Below are 22209 nucleotides of genomic sequence, written 5' to 3' on the forward strand. Positions count from 1 at the left end.
TTCTCACAAGCTTCAGACCATTGAAACTTAACTATTTTCTGAGTCAACTTAGTCAAAGGAGATGAAATAGATGAGAACCCCTCGAAGAACCTTTTATAATAGCTAGCCAATCCAACGAAACTCCTAATATCTATTGGAGATGTGAGTCTAGGCCAATTCTACACTGCCTCTATTTTCTGAATATCAACTCTAATTCCATCACTGGAAAAAATATGGCCTAAGAATGCCACACACTCAAGCCAAAAATCACACTTAAAGAATTTAGCGTACAACTCTTTTTCCTTGAGAGTTTGGAGAACTATTCTGATATGGATAGCATGATTTTCCTCATTCCTCGAATAGATTAGATGTCATCAATGAATACAATAACAAACATATCTAAAAAATGCTTGAATACTTTATTCATAAGGTCCATGAGCGCTGCAGGAGCATTAGTCAAACCAAACGACATGACCAAAAACTCATAATGACCGTAACGGGTCTTGAATGTTGTCTTAGGAATATCACTTTCTCTTACCCTCTACTGATGATAGCCAGATCTGAGGTCTATCTTAGAAAAGCAAGTGGCACATTGAAGTTGATCGAAGACGTAATCAATTCTCAAAAGAGGATACCTATTCTTGATAGTAACCTTGTTGAACTGATGGTAATCTACACACATTCTAAGAGAACCATCCTTATTCCTTACAAATAAGATCGGAGCTCCCCAACATGAGATAGTTGGTCATATAAAACCCTTCTCAAGGAGATCTTTCAACTGCTCTTTTAACTCTTTTAACTCTGATGGTTCCATTCTATATGACGGAATAGAGATAGGACAAGTATCGGGAAGAATGTCTATATCGAAGTCTGTTTCTCTCTCAGGAGGGACTCCGGGAAGATCATTTGGGAAGACTTCTGGAAATTCTAACAACTGGAACTAACTGAATAGGTGGTGTCTCAACACTAGAGTCATTAACTCGGACTAAGTGTTAGATGCGCCCCTTGGAAACTAACTTTATCACCTTAAAATACAAAATAAAACAAGCCTTAGGTACTGCTGAACTACTCTTCCACTCTATAACTGGCTCATTAGGAAATTTAAACTTAACAACTCAAGTTCTACGATCGACAGAGGAATAACAGGCATCAAGCCAATCCATACCTTGAATGACATCAAAATCTACCATATTTAACTTAACTAAGTCAACCATGGTGCTCTTGTGATTGACGAAAATGGTACAATCATGATAGACTCTCTCAGCTAGAATAGACTCACCAACAAGTGTAGAAACACTTAAGTGCTCAAGAAGTTGCTCAAGAAGGACATCAAAATTCATCGCAACATAAGGAGTCACAAAAGATAGGCTCACTCCTGGATCTAGCATAGCATAAACATCAAAATTAAAGACTTTGATCATACCAGCGACAACTTCTGGAGAATTCACTTGCCCTTGGCGATTGGTAATAACATATAGACGGTTTACCCCTTTGTCGGTCCCTGAAGTAGCTCCTCTAGGTGCAGCTCTATCTGGTGGAGTAATTGAAGAAGATTGGGCTTTATTTTCCCTATTTCCACCGCCCTGCCTGTTCTTAGGACACTCTTTCATGAAGTGACCCTCTTGACCACACTTGAAACAATGAGTAGAGCTATTGCGACACATTCATGGGTGGTTCCTACCACACTTAGCACATGTAGGAGTCCAATTTCCTCCTTGTGCCACACTACCTTGGGACTGAGCAGGTTTAGATCAGAAATTTTGCATACTCTGATTATTGAACTCACCTTTGTTTCTTGGTGCAGGTGCACTAGAAAATAAAGGAGCAGGATTCATTCTTTGCCTTAGCTTTCTACACATGGATCATCAACCTTGCTATGTCCATATCTCCTATCATCATAGTTGCCTTGCCCTCCTTACTTGACAGACGAGACAACCCAGCAACAAATAGACGCATCCTGCTTCTCATGTCAGTAACTATCTTCGGAGCATGGCGGGAAAGTTGGGTGAACTTAAGATTGTACTCATGAACACTTATAGATTCCTACTTAAGGGTGAGAAATTCTCATATCTTTGCTTCTCTTAGTTCACGGGGAAAGAAGCACCCCATGAAAGCACTCTCGAACACAACTCAGCTAAAAATTGGTTCACCCTTAGCTCTACCTTTCTTCCACTAGTCAAACCAAATCCTAGCGACACTCTTCAGTTGATAGGCAGTTAGTTACACTCGCTCAACATCGGCAACATGAACCTCAAACACTTTCTACAGTTCCTATACAAAGTTTTTCGGATCCTCAATGACACTTGAACCAGTGAAGCTTGGAGGATTCATCCTTAAGAGCTCACGGATCCTTGAAGTATCAGCCACTTTCTTTGAATTTTCTCTTTGTCCAACTTGATTAGTTACAGCTTGACTCAACATTCAGATAGCTTACCGGAACTTAGCATTGGTGACCTCTCCTTAGGGTCACACTTTAGGTCCATTAGGTACCCCTTGACCCTATGGTTCAACATCCCTCCTAACGGGACGACCTCTGACATCTCTTCGTGGAGGCATAATCTGAAAGATATATGCAAGCACGAATTAGAAGAAACTGTTTAGAGATAAACTCTATCACACGAAATGAATATGAAAGAGTGAGATAGTTCCTAAATGTTGCAGCCTCCTAATTATGGATGTGGCACTCTTCACACCGATAACTAGGACCCTACAGACATGGCTTCATAGACACCCTAGGACTCTTGAAACCTGGCTCTGATACTAAGTTTGTCACACCATGAGCCTACACCCTGGGCGGGACTGGCACTCGAGAACCATTGTTGGCTCCAAGTGAACCCTTGGCATGGCTAGACTCTCAGCGGAAGACTTTAAGCATTAATAAAACAAATCAAATGCAACTTTATTCAAGTGTCTCAAAATAACTTAGAATGTAGTAGAGATAAACATTCAACTAGCCAAAGTGGCAACTCAAGTCTTATAACAAAACAATTGAAATGCAAAGACTAAATAATTATAGTTATATGTCTATGAAGCCTCTAATACTATGAGGGATATCGGGACAAGACCCCCAATTATCCTAACAACTGAAATACTAAACAATATAGAAAGGGGTCCTCTGGAAAGCAATGAGGCTAACCAAATGACTCTGAAATGTTCAACTGGATCAACGAAGCACTGGATGTTGATCCTGGTTACCTGTATCTGCATCATACAATGATGTAGGCCAAATGGCATCAGTATATTGTATGTACATGATTTATAGATGATTATAAATCATTTAGAGTAGTTAGACTCAAAAGGAAGTGTTAGTACACTTTACAAGGACTTAGACGGGATAAATGATGAAAAATGGGTGGGGGCAGACGTCCCGAGAGCACAGTTGGCGCGGGGCGCCAACCCCTAAATTTCAGAGACCCATTTCTGGACCAATGCCTATGCGCCGCTCCAGACCTTCTGGCGCATCGGGGGCGCGTCACCCCAGACTTCCCCCAGGTAACCTCGACGAATTTTTCAACTCCTTTTCTGATCTTAATTTGACTAAATTCGATTTTCTTTCTCAATTTCTCTTTAGATTCGGTTACCCAATACATGTAGCCAAGAATCTAACTCAAAATAACTCTTAAAATTGATAAGATTACCTCAAGAAACTCATCAATCTCATCCAAGTTCAAGAATGAAGGTAATTTCAAGAAGAACAACTCAAGAACACCAAATCTTCAACTTTTTAGGACAAAAATAAGCTAAAATTAACATGATTGGCGCGTGGGTGAACGAACCAAACACTATGTGAACTCACATACCACTTAGAGATTAACCCTTGGCGAAATCCGCAACGAAACCTTCAAGAACTTGACAAAATCTTTCCCTTTTCTCCTCCTTTCTCCTCTTGAGTTCTTTCTCTAAAAGCCCTAGTGTGAAACTTGAGTGCGTAAACTAAACCAATTCAGTTTTGACCCCTAATTAATTACTAAAAATGAAATAACTTAATTATGTGATGAAAACCAAAGTACCCCTCTTAAATCCGGGTAACTTCCTTAAATGGACAGCCCAACTTCAAATGGGCATATCTCCCTCATACGAGCTCGAAATTAGAAAAATTGATGGCGTTGGAAAGAGGATTTCCAGACCTTTCATTTGATATCTTATTTTCCACCTAAATCATTGTATACTAAAAGTTATAGTTGTTTGAAGTTGACCCAAAACTCATACTTAACATAACTTTGCCAAATTCAGATTTTTTTTCTTTCCAAAACTGGTTCTTTCTAATTCTAGCTCTTTCAAATAGCGGGGTGTTACATGCGCCTTGAAAAGGTATTGAAGTTTATGAGATTGAAAAACATGTGAAGAAAATAGGACCTGTAAAAGAGATGTTATTTTCTTCTGAAGGGATGATCTCACTCGATCAGTTAAAAGAGTTTATCGAAGGGACATCAAATATATGTACAAAGTCTCCACTAAGTCTTCCCTTATGTATGCCAAGTAATACATTGCAAGGATTGATATTTTCAAGTTAGTTGCCGGTTATTGGGTCCTAGAATAGTCTAGGAATAACATAGTTTAGGTATTAAATAGATAGGAGAAGTCTCAAGCAAGCTTGAAAATAACTGTCGAACACGTTCTACGGGTTCACTTAATGGTTTGTAGAAACTTCTATGGATCATATTATTGACTCGTAGAACCAAGTATTGGAGACCAACATTCAGAACAATTTCCACTGAATTCTTCCACGGACCGTCATTGTCACGACCCAACCTACCGGACCATGAGGGCACCTAATCTAACACCTAAGTAGGAGAACCCTTGATTCCCAATAATTAAAACATGTGGAAGATTAAGGAAACTGGCAAGTAAAATAAAATTCATAGGATGTTTTTAATAAATAAAGAGTTTAAAACGACTCAAGTTAAGACTTGAAAAATAACTTACTCCCCAGGGATCTTGTCTAAGCAGGTACAAGAGCTACTAAGAGTACAGGACACAATGACATGTAAATGACACAGCTCCCACCACATGGAAGAAAAGTAGAAGTTGTTGGAGATAGTCTTCATCTTCACCTATGAAACGTCACTGAACTTGCATCTAGACTAAGCCCAAAAAGGCATAGCAAGAGTAATATCAGTACAACCACACATACTGGTAGGCATCATCAGTCAACCCGAATACCCACCGCATAATATAAAGAAATCAAATGGCGATACATGTAATAAGACTAATTGTTCCTCCACCTTTATATTCCAAACCACCTTACAGGCTCTAACCATACTCACTTCGTTCTTGGTCATACCTAGTCATTCTATCCGTTTAAAAGACATTCCGAAATTAACTAATACCAACCCGGTAACATCCATGACAAACCTACACTTTATTCCCGTCTCCTCTCAACTTATAACCCCGTAACACGCATATCAAGGATTACTACCCATTCCGGGTAAAAGTAACTATAGACACCATCACTAACTACCACCCCAAACTTCAACAATAATACCTGTGACCACATTCTAGCTAACAATGATAGAATTGGAACCCTTAATCTTTCCTTAATCTTTCCCTTAACCATGCTACAACCCGATTTGGGACTCTACCATTCACAATTCACTACACAAACAAATGTCTCCAATTAACTTACAACATCTCAATCCACACCTATAAGAACATAATGAGCAACCCACTAAACCCTTCATGAAACATGCCCAGTTCCATATTATCAATAATATATGTAATTACACATATAATACAAGTCAATGGTCCTCTCATGGAACCCAAACCCAAACTGTTAGTGTACCGGTTCGGGGTACCCAAACCAAATTTTATGTTGGAACGTGGCAACCGATCCCAGTTAGTGTGTCAGAATGCAACACCCGATCCATTCAACAAGTCACAATCACAATCACAAGTATATTCTCAAAATCATACAATCAAGTTATGATTCATGGCACTCATCATTCATTTATCCTTATTTACAATCAGTGTGATCAATGATACAACATTCTCATACATACATGTATAATAATGAAGCAAGAACAAGCATACATCACACAACATGAAATCACAACCATCACCTACACCCTATCTCACGAACTAGGGCTTCTCCAACGGTATACGTCTAATGTAACACTTAAGGATATACTCATAATCAACCCTTTTTTGGCGCACAAAAAGGCCTAAGAATGAACTCTACCATCAATTTCAATACACTACGCAGTGAATAACAGATTTACTACTACTCAATTAAATAAATCTAGCCTACCTGGGTGCCAAGCATTCACAGAGGAATTATAGATGAATTTATGGTTTCCAAATGATGGGATGGTGGATTTGACTGGAAATATGCAAGCTATCAACTTCCTCATGCTAGAAATCTCTTCCTCATTCTAACCCAAACCTAGAGCAGCTTTTGGAGGGTTTCTGGGGTGATTTAGGTCTAATTTAGGTATTTTTGGAAGAAGGAGAAAATAAGACTTTCACGTTATTTATATTTTGTCTCGCTTAACCAGCTCTAGCGGCTACTTACCCCGTTGTGGCGCTACCTCCCTAGCGGCATCTGACCTTCCCAGGCGGGGCAGTGGCCCCATTATTTTCTAAAGTTTTCGCTTCTCCTAAATAACGACGGTTCGGGTCGTTACAATAGATACCAATTTACCCCTCGTTCATCCCCAAACGACTAGCAAAGGGATAAACATGCACCTTCTTTCGAAGTAATTCTAAACTAACTGATCGGTCCATTATGAAGTCATGATGAATGGTGCCCTTTCAAATTGAAACATTAAAGATGTTTTACTTAAAGGATCGATTAGGAATTAAAGGCAATAGACGAAGAAACTAACACATCCTACCTAGACAGCCTGACCCCGCCAGGGTGGCTGCCCTTCCGCTGAGGTGGGGCTGCTGTGGCGAGGGATCTCCCGCTGAGGTGGGAGATCGAAGGGAGTAAAGGGGGAAAAAAGATCATTTCTTCATTTCTCCTTAAACTCAACCCCAAACTTCCAAAACACTCTCAATCACTTTGTTCTGGATGTCAAAATCAAGGTAAATTTCTTGCTTCTCACGCTCATTACTCTAATGCTTACTTAACTATGCTTGCATGAAATTAAATGATTGATTAGAAAAGGTTTTTGGGGGTAGTTTTTGAAAATGAAAATAGGTTTCTTGATTGATATAAAAACGTAGCGTGGACACTTTCCTTACATCCCCAACGTCACCATAACGTCTTGGGCATAAGGATTTCGTAAAAATACGATCGATTCGGTACCAAACGGGTAGGTGAAGTTGAATAGTTTCTTGGTGTAAAACTCAAATTTGGGCACTATTTAGGGGTTATTCTATTATTATAATTGCATAATTAAGTTCTAGGGTACTTGGTATACTCTGATTTGTTGAAATTCTGTGAGAAACAGAATTTTGGGAGGAAGGGCGCCATGATCGCGCCTGGTGTTCGTCCCAGATGAAGGCTGCTCTGGCAGCCTTAATTCCGCTATAGCGGCCTCCTTCATCCTGCTCTGGCGGGATTTGGGCCGTTGTGGTGGGACTCCGTGGGGCAGTAGCCCCTTGCCACTTAGGGCAGAAATTGTTCTCTTCCTTTTTTAGCCCAAAATTTCCTAATCCTTTCGTGTTCTAACATATAAATTTCATAACTTGCAGGCTTATCTAGATAGCGGGTCTTAACGATTAAAATTTGTCTTTTGTCTAGTTTCTCGATGCTGCGAGTTAGGAAAGGCACCACGACAACCAGAAAACCAAGTTCTGCTGGGAGCGGGGATTCTACTTACTTAAGCTAGAGGAGAAGGCCCTTCCTTCTATGCTCGTCTCATGGAGTTTGGTTGGGATCCCTTTATCGAGGCTCCTCCATACGCACGTTCCACTTGGGAGAGGGAGTTATATGCTATCCTCTCTATTGTTCGCTTCGTTGGGATGACCCACCCTTATCCCATTATCCGCATCTGGGGAGTTGACATCCCCCTGAACGCCACGGCCATCAATGAGGCACTAGAGGTGCCCGAGGTCACAAATGTAGAGTACAAGGCCAAGCTGAGAGATATGGCTCTGGGCTGGTTGAGGGACACCCTGATCGAGCCTGCGCGCCAGGACCAGGTCTACTGGCTACCGCAGAGGGCATCACTAGCACGGACTGGTCACTGAGTGCTAAGAGGTGGCTACACTTGGTTACTAGGAGGATCCACCCATCGGGTAATCGCACTGACATGACATTTTCTCGAGCCTTGGTGGTGGTGTGATCTATACAGGGTATCGAGCTAAATGTGGGGGCATAAATTATCTCAGAATAGAAGATGTTTTATTAGGGCAACTAGAAGGCTTTTTTCCTACCGAGACTGGTGATTGCCTTGTGCAAAAGGGCGGGAGTGCCACTCCTAGACACTGATGAGGTACTCCCCATGGACCCCCTTTTCACCCTCTTTTGCTTAGGCAGGGTTCTACTCAGGAGTAAGGGGAGGAGGATAGACAGAGCCAGTAGCAGTCAGGCGGCTGCGGAGGTGGATGACGAGGGAGGAGACGACGGTATGGGTGACAACACTCTTCCTACCCTATCTCAGCCCCCATTCTCAGGTGCACAGGTGGAGGAGGACTTGGCAACCGTCCTAAGGAAACTTGGAGGCTTCCATGCTAGTGTCTCAACACCAGCTCCACCCTCGATTTCCAGATGCTCCACGGCCAGCTGCGATGGGAGAGAAAGAAGAATTTGACTAGGGATTGCCTTCTGGGCCGAATATGGAAGACTCTGAAGGTTATCTTCTCCTGCGTCGCCCCCAGTAGGAGCTCCTCGTACTTAAGCCAAAGGACTACCGGGAGATTCCCTAGTTGAATAAAGCTTGGGCCGATGAGACTGCCCCCGAGGACATGGGGTTTGAGAGCGACACTTCCCATTCCCATGGATCCTAATTTGGTTTTCTCGCCCCTTTTTGGGCTTGTAATTTAGAACAAAACTTTGTTTTGTCTTTTCGTCATCCTTAATATTTTTATAAGCACATGAATGTTGTTTTCTAGCTATTTTTCCCCCGTTAATATTAAATGCTATGGTTTATAACTTACTGTTCTATTGCTGAATATTGACTAAGTTGCAGGGATTTGTTCGGCTACAGTTCGGGGTCTATACATGTGACTAGGGAAAACAAGGAAAGCATGGCTGAGATTCTGTTTTGCCCTGTCCCGCTCTGGCGGGAAAATTCTTTCCCTTGCAGCACAGCCCTAGAGAGAATGATCCCGCTCCAATGGCTCAGACAAGACCAGAATCCCTGCCAACATTTTTTCTGGGGTCCTCCTCTTTTCTAGCTTTCCCCTGGATTTCTTGGATACAACTAGGCATTTAGGATAATCATCGCCTACCCCGAGTCAACCCAACGGTGCACACCCCACAATCCTTCACATTACTTCTACATCACAACACACTCGTCCCCAGGATACACCCAGACATTCACACGATTATTAGTTGGTCACAGCGCACGTCCAAATTTCGTTTGTGAATCACCTCGTATATTATCTAGACCCTCACACCGAACTTAGTCATGACTTTCTTTTCACCACAAGTTTCACAACACTCAAGCAATTACAAATTGCATAATTTCAACAATTCGGCCAGCATATTGTACAGATGAAAGTTCAGACACGCATTTAGTGTGCACATAATCATATCATCATGTCCAAGCAAAGAATAACTTTCACATTTATAGTTAATTTAGACAACAAGAAGCACACATTCATAGTTTTCAAGTTACCACTCACAGAAAAGTCCAATTTCTTAATTAGTTTGTTCCATAGATGACCATTACTGATCACACATGCGTTTACGCAACCCCTAGAGCCAGATACTAATTGGAACCTTCTCAGTTCCAATTTACATTGCTCGTGTTCCTTCAGCCGTAACTGCGACGTCTAGTTCACTTCATTGAAATACCAATTGGAATTGGGAGATACCAATTGGACTCAACTCATACCACAAGCAACACTCACACGAAAGGAGAGAAAAGAGGGGACAACTTCCTAGAATGCCTCCTAGCCTCCTGAAGATTAGATGTGGACGTCAACACACCAATTTTCAGGACTCTAGTCCATATTTTGCTCTTGTACTAGGAGATCGGTAACCTGCGCTCTATACTAATTTGTCACGACCCGACCCACCAGGCCGTGTCGGCACCTACTGTAACACCTAAGTAGGAGAACCCTCAATTAACAATAATTAAAAAATGCGGAAGATTAAGGAAATTGGCAAGTAAAAGAAAGTTCATATAATGCTTTTAATAAATCAAGAGTTTATAACGACTCAAGTTAAGACTTGAAAAGTAACTAACTCCCAGAGATCTAGTCTAAGCAGGTACAAGAGCTACTAAGAGTACAAGACATAACAATATGGAAATGACACGGCTCCCACCATATGGAAGAAAAGTAAAAGTTGTTGGAGATTGTCTTCGTCTTCACCTATGAAACATCACCGAACCTGCATCCATACTATGCCCAAAAAGGCATAGCAAGAATAGTATATGTACAACCACACGTACTGGTAGGCATCATCGGTCAACCCGAATATCCACCGTATAATATAAAGAAATCAATTGGCGATACATGCAATAAGACTAATCGTTCCTCCACCTTTATATTCGCAACCTCCTTACAGGCTCTAACCATACTCGTTTCGTTCTTGGTCATACCTAGCCATTCTATCCCTTTAAAAGACATTCTGGAATTAACTACTACCAAACTGGTCAACATCTACGACAAACCCATACTTCATTCCCATCTCTACTCAACTTACAACCTCGTATGATGCCCATCAAGGATTACTACCCCATTTCGGGGAAAACAAACTATAGACAATATCACTAACTACCACCCTAAACTTTAACTATAATACCCGTGAACACATTCTAGATAACAATGATAACACCAGGACCCTTAATCTTTCCCTTAACCATGCTACAACCCGATTTGGGACTCTACCATTCACAATTCACTACACAACCAAATGTCTCCAATTAACTTACAACATCGCAATGCACACCTATAAGATCATAATGAGCAACCCACTAAACTCTTCATGAAACATGCACAGTTCCATAATATCAATAATACACGCAATTACACATATAATACAAGTTAATGTCCTCTCATGGAACCCAAACCCAAACTGTTAGTGTACTGGTTCATGGTACCCGATCCAATGTTTATGCTAGAACGTGGGAACCGATCCAATGTTTATGCCGGAACGTGGCAACCGATCCCATATTTATGTTGGAACGTGGCAACCGATCCCACCCGATCCATTCAATAAGTCACAATCACAATCACAAGTATATTCTCAAAATCATACAATCAAGTAATGATTCATGACATTCATCATTTATCTATCCTCATTTACAATCAGTGTGATCAATAATGCAATATTCGCATACATACATGTGTTATAATGAAGCAAGAACAAACATACATCACACAACATGAAATCACAATCATCACAAGTCTGTTTTCATGGTAACTCATATGTTCTACAGCTTCAAACAGTGTGCTCATAACTCATAAGTCAAACTAGGATTCAATAAGAAGCCAAAGAGAGCTCAAGGATCGAACAAAACATATTTATCTACAAGTTACAAGTTCAAGAATACAAACACCCAAGCATTTAAGTTTAATAACAAGCTCTAAAGCTCTTGGTAGTACAAGTCAAGATCTAGTTAATCAATATTCAAGATCAAGCCCAAATCCCCTTGAGTCCAAGAATATATTCAATATTCACGATCAAGCTTACAAGCCCTTAAATTTATATTAAAAACACGAATTAGAGTATTCATACAAATTGCAAAGTTATATTTAAATCAAATAAATATGATGTTGTGATATATTTTAGTCTTGATTATTATTCTCTCAAAACAAATTTTACTATCTACAAATTCTGCCAGGACTAATGGGATAATCTATACCTCTCATATCAACTATCCAAAAATTATAGAACATCAAAATAGCTTCAAAGAAGATGAACTCCTTATAATCTTCCTCTAACTCTTCTAAGCTTGTTGACTCTATGTTCTTTGCTAAAGCAAAGGAGTCGTTAGTGTTACCTTTGGAAGTTTCAGAGTTTTTACAAGGAGTAAGACCACTATGCTGGGACAACAAACACTTCAAGTTTCGTTCACATCAATATCCTATTTTTGGGTCGGCAACCCACAAGGAGCAAGAGTCCTATAGAAATTCTTAACAAGGAAGAAGCAATGTTGCCCAACAGATCAAGAAGACTTTAGCTCCACTTAAGCTCTCCCATACCAAGAAATATTCTTCAAATAAAAACTATAATTCAGTCAATGAATCCTCTACACATGAATCCCATGATATGTACCCTTTGAAGAATGACTTGCAAAATAATCTAAGATACTCCCCTATGTCATTAACGATCAAGCAAGCAATTGTAACTGATGTTTCATCCATAGAGGAACAATTTACAAAACTGACAAAGATAGTTGAATTATTGACAAAGAATATACAAAACCTAGAGTCTTGAATTAATAATTTGATGGATAGGATGAATGGATTATTATATGGATAGTCCATCCATGCGCCTTGAATTGGTATTGATGTTTAAGAGATTGAAAAGCATGTGAGGCAAACAGGACCTGTCAAAGAGATGTTATTTTCTTCTGAAGGGATGATCTCACTCGGTCATTTAAAGGAGTTAATTGAAGGGACATCAAATGTATGTACAAAATCTCCACCAAATCTTCCCTTCTGTATGCCAAATAATACATTGCAAGGATTGATATTTTCAAGTTACTTGCCGGTTATTGGATCCTAGAATAGACTAGGAATGGCATAGTATAGGTATTAAATAAATAGGAGAAGTCTCAAGCAAGCTTGAAAATAATAGTCGATAACATTCTACGGGTTCACTCAATGGTTTTTAGAACTTTCTATGGATCATATTATTGACTTGTAGAACCAAGTATTAGAGACCAACTTTCAGAACAATTTCCACAGAATGCTTCCACGGGCCGTCATACTTTCTACGGATCTTAGACTAAGCCCATAGAACCAATGTCCCAAATATACCCTAAATCAAAACACTTTCCACGGTTACCTTCTACGGACTGTAATATTTCCTACAATCCGTATTCTTTGTCTGTAGGATGAGGTACCAAAACCGGTAAGTCAAACTAACTTCTATGAAACCATCGCTGTGACCCGTAATATATTCTACAACCTGTAGGTTCAAAGTCACAAATTTCACCAAGTATATAATTCTTCTATGGACACTTTCTAAATCCCGTAACATTTTCTACAAACCATACAAAGAAACCACAGGAGTTGAGGTGTCAAAGTTACAACCTTTGAATCTCTTCTACGAGCACTTAGAAAGTCCCATAGGATTTATTACGAACCATTTGATTAAATCTTATAACTCCATCCGGGACTTAACATTATTCCAAATCCATCCCAGTTCCAATGACAACTTTCTTACAACCCATAGGATGTCTCATAGAAACTAACACCAGAACATTTTCTTTAATTTTTCCTTTCAAATAATTTTTTTGATTTCTGAGGTGTTACATAAATAAATTATTCTAAGATATATTTTAGACACAATAAATGTTATTAAACATCCAATAGATGTCATTTCGATAAAAAGTGGGTAGCACACTGAAGACTCTGTCTAGCCAAAAATAATAAGGTTGTTTGAAATAAGTCTAGAAGCCTTGGGATCTGAACCAAAGGTCCTTCAAGGCCAAACTTTATGTTCCAGCTAAAGGATCCATCATAATTATATTTAAAGCTCAATTATCTGATGTTTTGATCAAAGTTAACCATTCAATTTCCAAATTCTCTAAATAAAAATAACTTGATAAAAAAGAAAATATGACTAGGTGACAAAAATGTCAGTCCCAGCAAGTCATAAATGACTTTGATTTGCTATAAGAAAGCTCTAAATAGTTAAAATACACATATACAAGTAAATTTCCTAGAGAGTCATTATAGTTTTTTTATCTAAACTAATAACAAATATGAGAAAAATACTGATGAGGGTGAATTGCAAACTCTTTTTTTTTTATTTCTTCAAGATTTCAAGTATTTCAGCAAACATTAAGTGAGGTATCTCAAGTTATAACCTATTGAATTATATTTTATGGTTATTAATTACTATTATTTTGTTTAAATTTTTCAACGTATTACTTATAGAATTATGTCAACAATGCATATACTATTTTCATCCGTAAAGGATGCTCTCAAAATTGAAATTGATAAAATCTTACGTTAAACTAATAATTCAGTTTTAAAAAGAAATCTATTATAAGTTTTCCAAATTAAAAATTAAATAAACTAAAGAGTCAGGCTCTTTAAACATCCTATAAGAAGAAGAAAGAGGCTTAAGTCATCGCTTCCAATGATAAAGGGGTTTTTTCATGTTCCACGAATGTTCGTCCCAAAAATTGTTGCAGAGGATATAAATATAAATATGAAAAATAACGTTATCTCCGGGGGAGTTTAAGTAATAATTTTATATCTAAAATATTTGAAAAATAGATTTTAAAATTACATATAAAGTTGGTTTATGTTTTAAGTGTTGATTGAAATTTTACTTTACACCTTCAAGTATGGTTAGTTGCCCAGCCCCATACACATTTTTAAGTAACACATATATAATGGTGAATTGAATGACTTTCATCAAAAATTACATTGTGCAGTAAGAAAAAAATATTTATATATATTTAAATTTAGCACATGAATTCATCCATATAATCTAATAGGAAATGAAACATAAGGCATCATGTAAAATGACTAGATTATTTGAGATTATCGGCTATACGAGCCGAAAGATTAGAGAACTCTTGGACCGCTTCGCTGAGTGGTTTGAGCTGGGAAGGTACTTCATCGAAACCATGGTTGCAAGAAAGAGATTCATGCACTGCAAGAGATGAATACAAGCTTGTGTTTTTATAATCAGCAGACTTATAGAAATCATTGGAACGATTAAGATAATCAACGGCATCATTGTAATTTCTCAAGCAATTGGTCATTTGGGCTTTCACATTAGGATCTTTGATGGGTTGTTTAAGAATTGATTTAACCAACTTATAGGTAGATGTGGTATTATCTTGAGCTATATGAAGAACAGTAGAGAGAAGACCATGAATATCTCCTTTAGAGACAGAGGGGTCATTTCGAAGCATCTGAAAACAAAGTGGAGGAAAGAAGCTTCCGGGACAAATGTCATCAAGTATGTTTCCCTTCACATTTGGAAGAATTCCATATAGTGCTACTACAAAGGAGAGAAAGAACAATGAAGAGTACAAAGACTTTGACATTTTTTTACCTTTTCATTTCTTTGCACCCTCTAACACGCTTTTATAGATTTAAAAAGTATCAAATATGAGATTAATGCAATTCATATTTATTTATTTATTGTAGATTTAAAGGAGGAAAGTCAAATATGAGACTAATGCAATTCATTAAAATAAAAGAAAAACAGTCAAATATGAAATTATTGCAATACATTAAAATAAAAGAGATAAGTCAAATATGAGACTAATGCAATTCATAAAATAAAAGAAAAATAGTCAAATATGAAGTTAATGCAATTCATTAAAATAAAAGAGAAAAGTCAAATATGAGATCAATGCATTTCATTAAAATTAAAAGAAAAAAGACAAATATAAAAATTAATGCATTTCATTAAAATATAATAGAAAAAGTCAAATATGGCATTAATTAAATTCATCATTACAATAAAATAAAAGTTGGATAAAAGAGACTAATGCAATTTTTTGAGATATACCAAATATGATATTCATGCAAGTATTTAAATGTAGCTTACAAACATTTAATACTTACATAATGAGTTTATGATTTTGTAATTTCATTGTAATCATTTAAAGATAATTAAAAATAAGTTTATAAAATCATTTAAATTATATTAAATTCAATATATATCAGTCCAAATACATATTATGAATTAATATTGTTAGATTAATTATTTAAGTCCAAAAATTATGGATTAGATTAAATTTTAATTTCATTGGAGCAGTCCATCGATTTGGGCTACAAATGAAGAGCCAACTTAGTTAAAACTCAATATGTCATGTCAGTTAAATCTGATGGGGTGAAGAGATGTTTGTTTTTATTGTAACTCCTCTATTCTACAACTTCAAACAGTGTGCTCATAACTCATAAGTAACACTAGGATTCAATGAGAAGCTAGAGAGAGCTCATGGATAGAACAAAACATATTTCTCTACAAGTTACAAGTTCAAGAATACAAACACCCAAGCATTTAAGTTCAAGAACAACTCAATATTAAGACTACCATTTTCAAGAACTAGCTCAAAAGCTCTTGGTAGTACACGTCAAGATCAAGTTCATCAATATTCAAGATCAAGCTCAAAGGACCTTGAGTCCAAGAACATATTCAATATTCACGATCATGCTTACAAGCCCTTGAATTTATACTAAAAACGTGAATTGGAGGATTCATACAGATTGTAAAGCTCATATTTGAAATCAAATAAATACGATTGTTGTTATATATTTTAGTCTTGATTATTATTCTCTCAAAACAAATTTTACTGTCTACAAATTCTGGCAGGCCTAGTGGGAGAAATTGTACCTCTCATATCAACTATTCAAAACTTATAGAACATCAAAATTATTTCTATGAAGATCAACTCCTCATAAACTTCCTCTAATGCTACTAAGCATGTTGGCTCTATGTACTCTACTAAAGCAAAGGAGTCCTTAGCGTTACCTTTGGAAGTTTCAAAGCTTTTACAAGGAGTAAGACCAATATGCTAGGACAACAAACACGTAAAGTGTCGTCTACATCAATATTCTATTTTGGGTTGTCAACCCAATAGGAGCAAGGGTCTTCTAGAAATTCTTCACAAGGAAAAAGCAGTGTTGCCCAAAAGATCAAGAACACTCTAGCTTCTCCACTTAAGCACTCCAATTCCAAGAAATCTTCTGCAAATAAGAACTATAATTCAGCCAATGAATCCTCCACACATGCATCACATGATATGTACCCTTTGAAGATTGACTTGCAAGATAATCTATGCTACTCCCCGATGTCCCAAACAATCAAGCAAGCAATTGTAACAGATGTTTCATCCATAGAGGAACAGCTTGCAAACTTGGCATAGAAAACTTGGCATATAACTCTTGATCTTTGATATTTTAGAGGACTATTCTAAGATGATTGGCATGATCTTCTTCATTCCTCGAGTAGATCAAGATGTCGTCGATGAATACAATAACAAACATATCCAGATACTGCTTAAAGACTTTGTTCATTAGATCCGTGAATCTTACAGGAGCGTTTGTCAAACCAAAGGACATAACAAGGAACTCATACAGACCATAACGGGTCCTAAATGTTATTTTTAGGATGTCACTTTCTCTCACTTTCAACTGATGATAGCCAAATCTGAGGTCTATCTTAGAGAAACAAGTGGCACCCTGAAGTTGGTCGAAAAGGTCATGAATTCTCAGAAGGGGATATTTATTCTTTATGGTGACCTTGTTCAACTGGCGGTAATCGATACACATCCTAAGGGAACCATCTTTCTTTCTCACGAATAAGATTGGAGCGCCCCAAAGTGAGACACTAGGTCAGATGAAACCCTTATCAAGAAGATCTCTTAACTGCTCTTTTAACTTTTATAACTCAGCTGGAGCCATTCTAAATGGCGGAATAGAAATGGGTTGAGTATCAGGAAGGATATCTCTTCCAAAGTCTTTTTCTCTCTTAGGAGGGACTCTGGTAAGATCATCTAGAAGGACCTCTGGAAACTCACTCACAACTGGAACTAACTGAATAGGTGGTGTCTTAACACCAGAGTCATTAACTCAGACTAAGTAATAAATGCACCCCTTAGAGACTAACTTTCTTGCCTTAAGGTATGAAATAAAACGACCCTTAGACACTACTGAACTACTCCTCCACTCTAAAACTGTCTTATTAGGAAACTAAAACTTGACTACTCGAGTTCTACAATCGATTGAGGCATAACAAGCATGAAGCCTGTCCATACCTAGAATGAAATCACAATCCACCATGTATAGCTCAATTAAGCCACTCATGGTGTCTTTGTGATAAACATAGATAGTACAATCACGATAGGTTTTTTTGAATCCTTATGTAGCCAACAGGTGTGGAAACAGTGAAGGGCTTAAGAAGTTGTGCGGGGAAATACCAAACTTCATGGCCACATAAGGAGTCACAAAAGATAAACTCACACCCAAGTCAAGTAATACATACAAATCAATAGAAAATACTTTAAGCATACTGATGAGTCCAAATCTTGGACTCATTTAGGGCCTTATTTGTATAGGTTTAGTGTCCTCAAATGCTCATTTTGTACCAATAACTGATGTAAAGTCCTTGATTTTTAGGGTCATGAATTAAGGAACAAAGCATGGACACTAAGTTGCAAAAGTAACAAAGTGAGCTGAAAGAAGGAAGAAAAGAGAGCCCGGTGATCGCCAAGTCCATTTGGCGACTTGTCGAGTGGCCTCAATAACCGCCTAAAGTTCCACTGTGCCAAGCCCTGAAGGAGAAAATCAAGTTGGCGAGATAAGGGAGCAGTCGGTGGATCGTCGAATGGTTCCTTGATGCAGTGTTAGATCGCCCAACGTTACAGACCTGGAGGATGCTGAAGGCCAAGGTAAAAAGACGATGCAATTGACAAAAAGGGAGGATCTCTAAGTTGATCGGCGAGCCTGACTTACTGCGCCGAATGGCTCTTCGCAGCATATTTTTGGAGACTATAAATACGTTTTTGAACATTTTAGTTGAGAATATATCAATCTTTTTATCATTATCAAGTACTCCATCCGTCCCATTTTATGTGGCACCCTTTCCTTTTTAGTCCGTCCCAAAAGAAATGTCACCTTACCATAATTAGAAATAATTTAACTTCAGAATACCCCTTTTACCCTTAATGAAATGATTTCAACCACACAAATATCTAAGAATTATTTTAGACCACAAATTACAATAAGTCTTCATTTTTTCTTAAATACCGTGCCAAGTCAAATGGTTCCATATAAAATGGGATGGACGGAGAATCTTATGTTTGAATATTGAGTATTCTGAACTGAGGGACAAGTTTTCCTTAGCATTGAAGAATTTAAGTTTTCCAGTTTTTGAGAAATTGGAAATGGGTCTTTGGGATTCTTCAATTTGGCCCTTTGTAAAGACGAAATTAATCGTACCTAGTTGATGGAAACACAATGTGGTAATGATTTCTAACATTTTATGATGTCTAGCTAAAACCCCAATTCTTCGGGTGTGATTATGGGATGATTTAGCTTGCGGGTATTGCTAATTGTTAGTTTAAATGTTGTTTAGAAGTAATTTCAATCACTAATTGTGGTTCAATTTAAAGAATTGTAGTTGTAAATACAGTTCTACCTTCGTGTTTTTGGCTTGCTCGAGAGAGAGGATTTTAAAACCAAGATTACTGAATTGATGGTCTGTGGGTATTGGGTTGTCACGGTTTCAGCTCGAAAGAATGAATACTAAACCCTTTTCCACACATTCAGCTCGAGAGAGTGAATGGACTAAAGCGTAGGTTGTTCTTTTTCTTGATGTTTGTTGATGTTCTAGAGAAATCAACTTGATTTGGGGTAAATTGTTCGAGAGAAAATTTACCTCCTCTATAGGCTAGCTTATTGACTGATTTATAGCTATTTTCTAACAGTTGCAATTACCTATTTGTTTGTATTTTCCTATAATCAAATCACATCCCAAGAACCCATTTGTCATCTTCGTATTATTTGTTGTTGTTGTAGCTGATAGTTAAAACCAGAACCCCTTTATTTGACATTCGTGTCACCCCCTGATTTACATTATGTTTTTTTTCGATAATGTCTATTTCTATGACTGATTCGAACATGTTTGAACTTACCGATTGAATCTTAAACACGTACCGCTCCCTGTGGGATTCGACCCCAACTCATTTAGTTGGGTTATTATACTAACTAACGATTGTTAACACTTAGAATTGGAAGAAGTGTCCTTGAAATGTTAATCAAAATGGTACTGCTACCAGGGAGTGGTGTTGGTTAAGATTCTTTGGTTAAGTTGAATGTTGTTCTTTTCAATCATAGTTGAATCTACTTACTTTCAGTTTTGGTTTGTGTGTTGTTGATTAAAATAGAGGAAATAAGTATCAATGGAAGCAATGGTAGCCAAGTAGGCCACCAAGATGATTTCGGCAATCTCAACGATGTCAATGAGCCGAATGTTAATGACCCTCATCTAACGGCTTGAATTGGTGCCATTCGCTTGCCTCCGACTGAAGGGAATGTTGTGTTCCACATTACAAGCACCATGTTGCAGCTCTTGCAATTGAAGGGGTTGTTTGTTGGATTAGCTCATGAGGATCCCCATGAGCACATAAGAAACTTCATTGATGTTTGCGGGCCGTTCTCCTTCAAGAACATTTCCCAAAAGTCAATTTGGTTGAGGTTATTCCCATTTTCTTTAATGGGAGAAGCATGTAAGTGGTTGGCTGAATTGCCAAGAGAATCAATCACTTCGTGGGAAGAGCTTGTCACCACATTTCAAGTGTGATTTTTCCCTCCTTTAAAGCTAATGACACTTCGGGACAGCATCCAAAGCTTCAAGCGTTTGGAGGGTAAGTGACTTGGCTACGATTCAATAAGTTGGTGCTACAATGCCCAACTCATGGTTTGCCCGACAACGTTTTACTGCAGTATTTTTACTGAAGCCTTGATTCGGTGAACATGGCCAAGATCATGACACAACTTGACATTTTGTCCAAAAATGTCATAGGAGCTGGTATTCGAATTGTCAATGATGTGGGTGTCGGGTGTGTTAATCCTGATGAGGCCAAGTTTGAGGCTTTGTACAATGAAGATCTGAACTTCCTAACCAACCAAGGAGGTGGTTATCGTTCAAACTACTCGAGGTAGGGTGGTAACCAAGGTTGGAACAAGGATGAAGGTTGGAAGGATCGATAGAGAGTGGAAGGATCGTAAGCCCACTTGGAAGGAAAGAGATGGGGAGAAGGACAGGTACATTCCTCCCCACGAGTGCCAAAAGGGAAAGGATTCTGAGGGTCGTCGGTCTGAGGATATACTTTCTCATATTCTCAACAAGGTTGAGGGGTCTGATAAAATTTTGAAGGAAAAGAAGGAAGATGTGTTGACCCTTAGCCAGACGGTTACCTCTCATTCTGTCTCTATCAAACAGTTAGAGACCCAGAAGGATCATATTTCATCTCATTTAAACCCGAGACAACAAGGGGGGTTGCCTAGTGACACTATGGTCAACCCCAAGAATGAAGTTTGAGTGAGGACTTGCGTCGTTCCACAACATTAACTAAAGCACTGCTTGAGAGGCAACCCAAGAACCCTTATTTCTTTGTTTTTTGGTTTTGGTAAATAACGTGTGTTGATTGTGCAAGTTAAAGTGTGGAATGTGCTTGAAAAGTGCAGATTGGCGAGCCAGATGTCTAGTCGGTGACTCGCTGAAGAGGTCAAAGAGCCCAACTTGGACCGCCTTTGTACTTAAGAAATCAGAAAGTGGAGTTTGTAAAACTCGGCAAACCTAGGAGTAAATCGGCATGTCGCCGAACAGGTCAGCGATCGCGACTTCGTCCACCGTTTGGATCCCCACATTAACTGGAGGTCCTGTAAAACTCGGTGAGGTAAGTTCCCACTCGGCATGTCGCTGAGTGGGTCGGCAAGAAAAACTATTGTCGTCGAATGGGTGAGAACTAGACGATTTTAAAGGCCAAAAGTTCGAAAGTTCAAAATATTTCACATTCCCTCACTTTGTAACTTCCCAAACTCTCACCCGCATTATAATTTCCCATATTTTCATGTTTTTACTACTTTTTATTCATCGAGTGTGTATTCGGAGTGGATATCATTGCCGCCTAGCTTTACAACTTATATATTCGGCTTCTAAAGTTGGTTTTCCAAACCCCAAACTCGTATTTAGCGATTTTTACTCATTTTAAATTGTTCCAATCTTAGTGATGTGTATTGGGCCTCTCTGATCATAATTGTGTGCTTGTATGCCTGTTTTAACTTGAATATCTTGCCTAAATTGCTTAATCATTGATTTCTCGATATTTTCATGCTTAAAATTGATCAAAATTGTTGGGTTATGCTTAAATTGTTTTTGGGTCTAGTCGGGTGAAGTCTAAGTAACCAGCATTTGTGTCAAATGACATGTTTTTCCCAATGATTGAGCGGTTGACGTCATTCTTA

At 38.3% G+C, this 22209-nt stretch overlaps 1 protein-coding gene across 1 annotated transcript; it reads right to left on the minus strand.

The window, feature by feature from the left end:
* Window positions 1-14753: 14753 nt before the first annotated feature.
* LOC125875145 (pectinesterase inhibitor-like) lies at window positions 14754-15275 on the minus strand. Its single transcript, XM_049556272.1, has one exon. The coding sequence runs from the start codon at window positions 15273-15275 to the stop codon at window positions 14754-14756; it is 522 nt and encodes a 173-aa protein (XP_049412229.1).
* Window positions 15276-22209: the final 6934 nt, after the last annotated feature.

This window comes from Solanum stenotomum, chromosome 1 (assembly GCF_019186545.1).
Source record: "Solanum stenotomum isolate F172 chromosome 1, ASM1918654v1, whole genome shotgun sequence".
In the NCBI taxonomy this organism is placed as follows: domain Eukaryota; kingdom Viridiplantae; phylum Streptophyta; class Magnoliopsida; order Solanales; family Solanaceae; genus Solanum; species Solanum stenotomum.

Bases quoted from the DNA above. Each gene is read 5' to 3' on its own strand.
- LOC125875145 (XM_049556272.1), bottom strand. From the start codon at position 15,275: ATGTCAAAGTCTTTGTACTCTTCATTGTTCTTTCTCTCCTTTGTAGTA.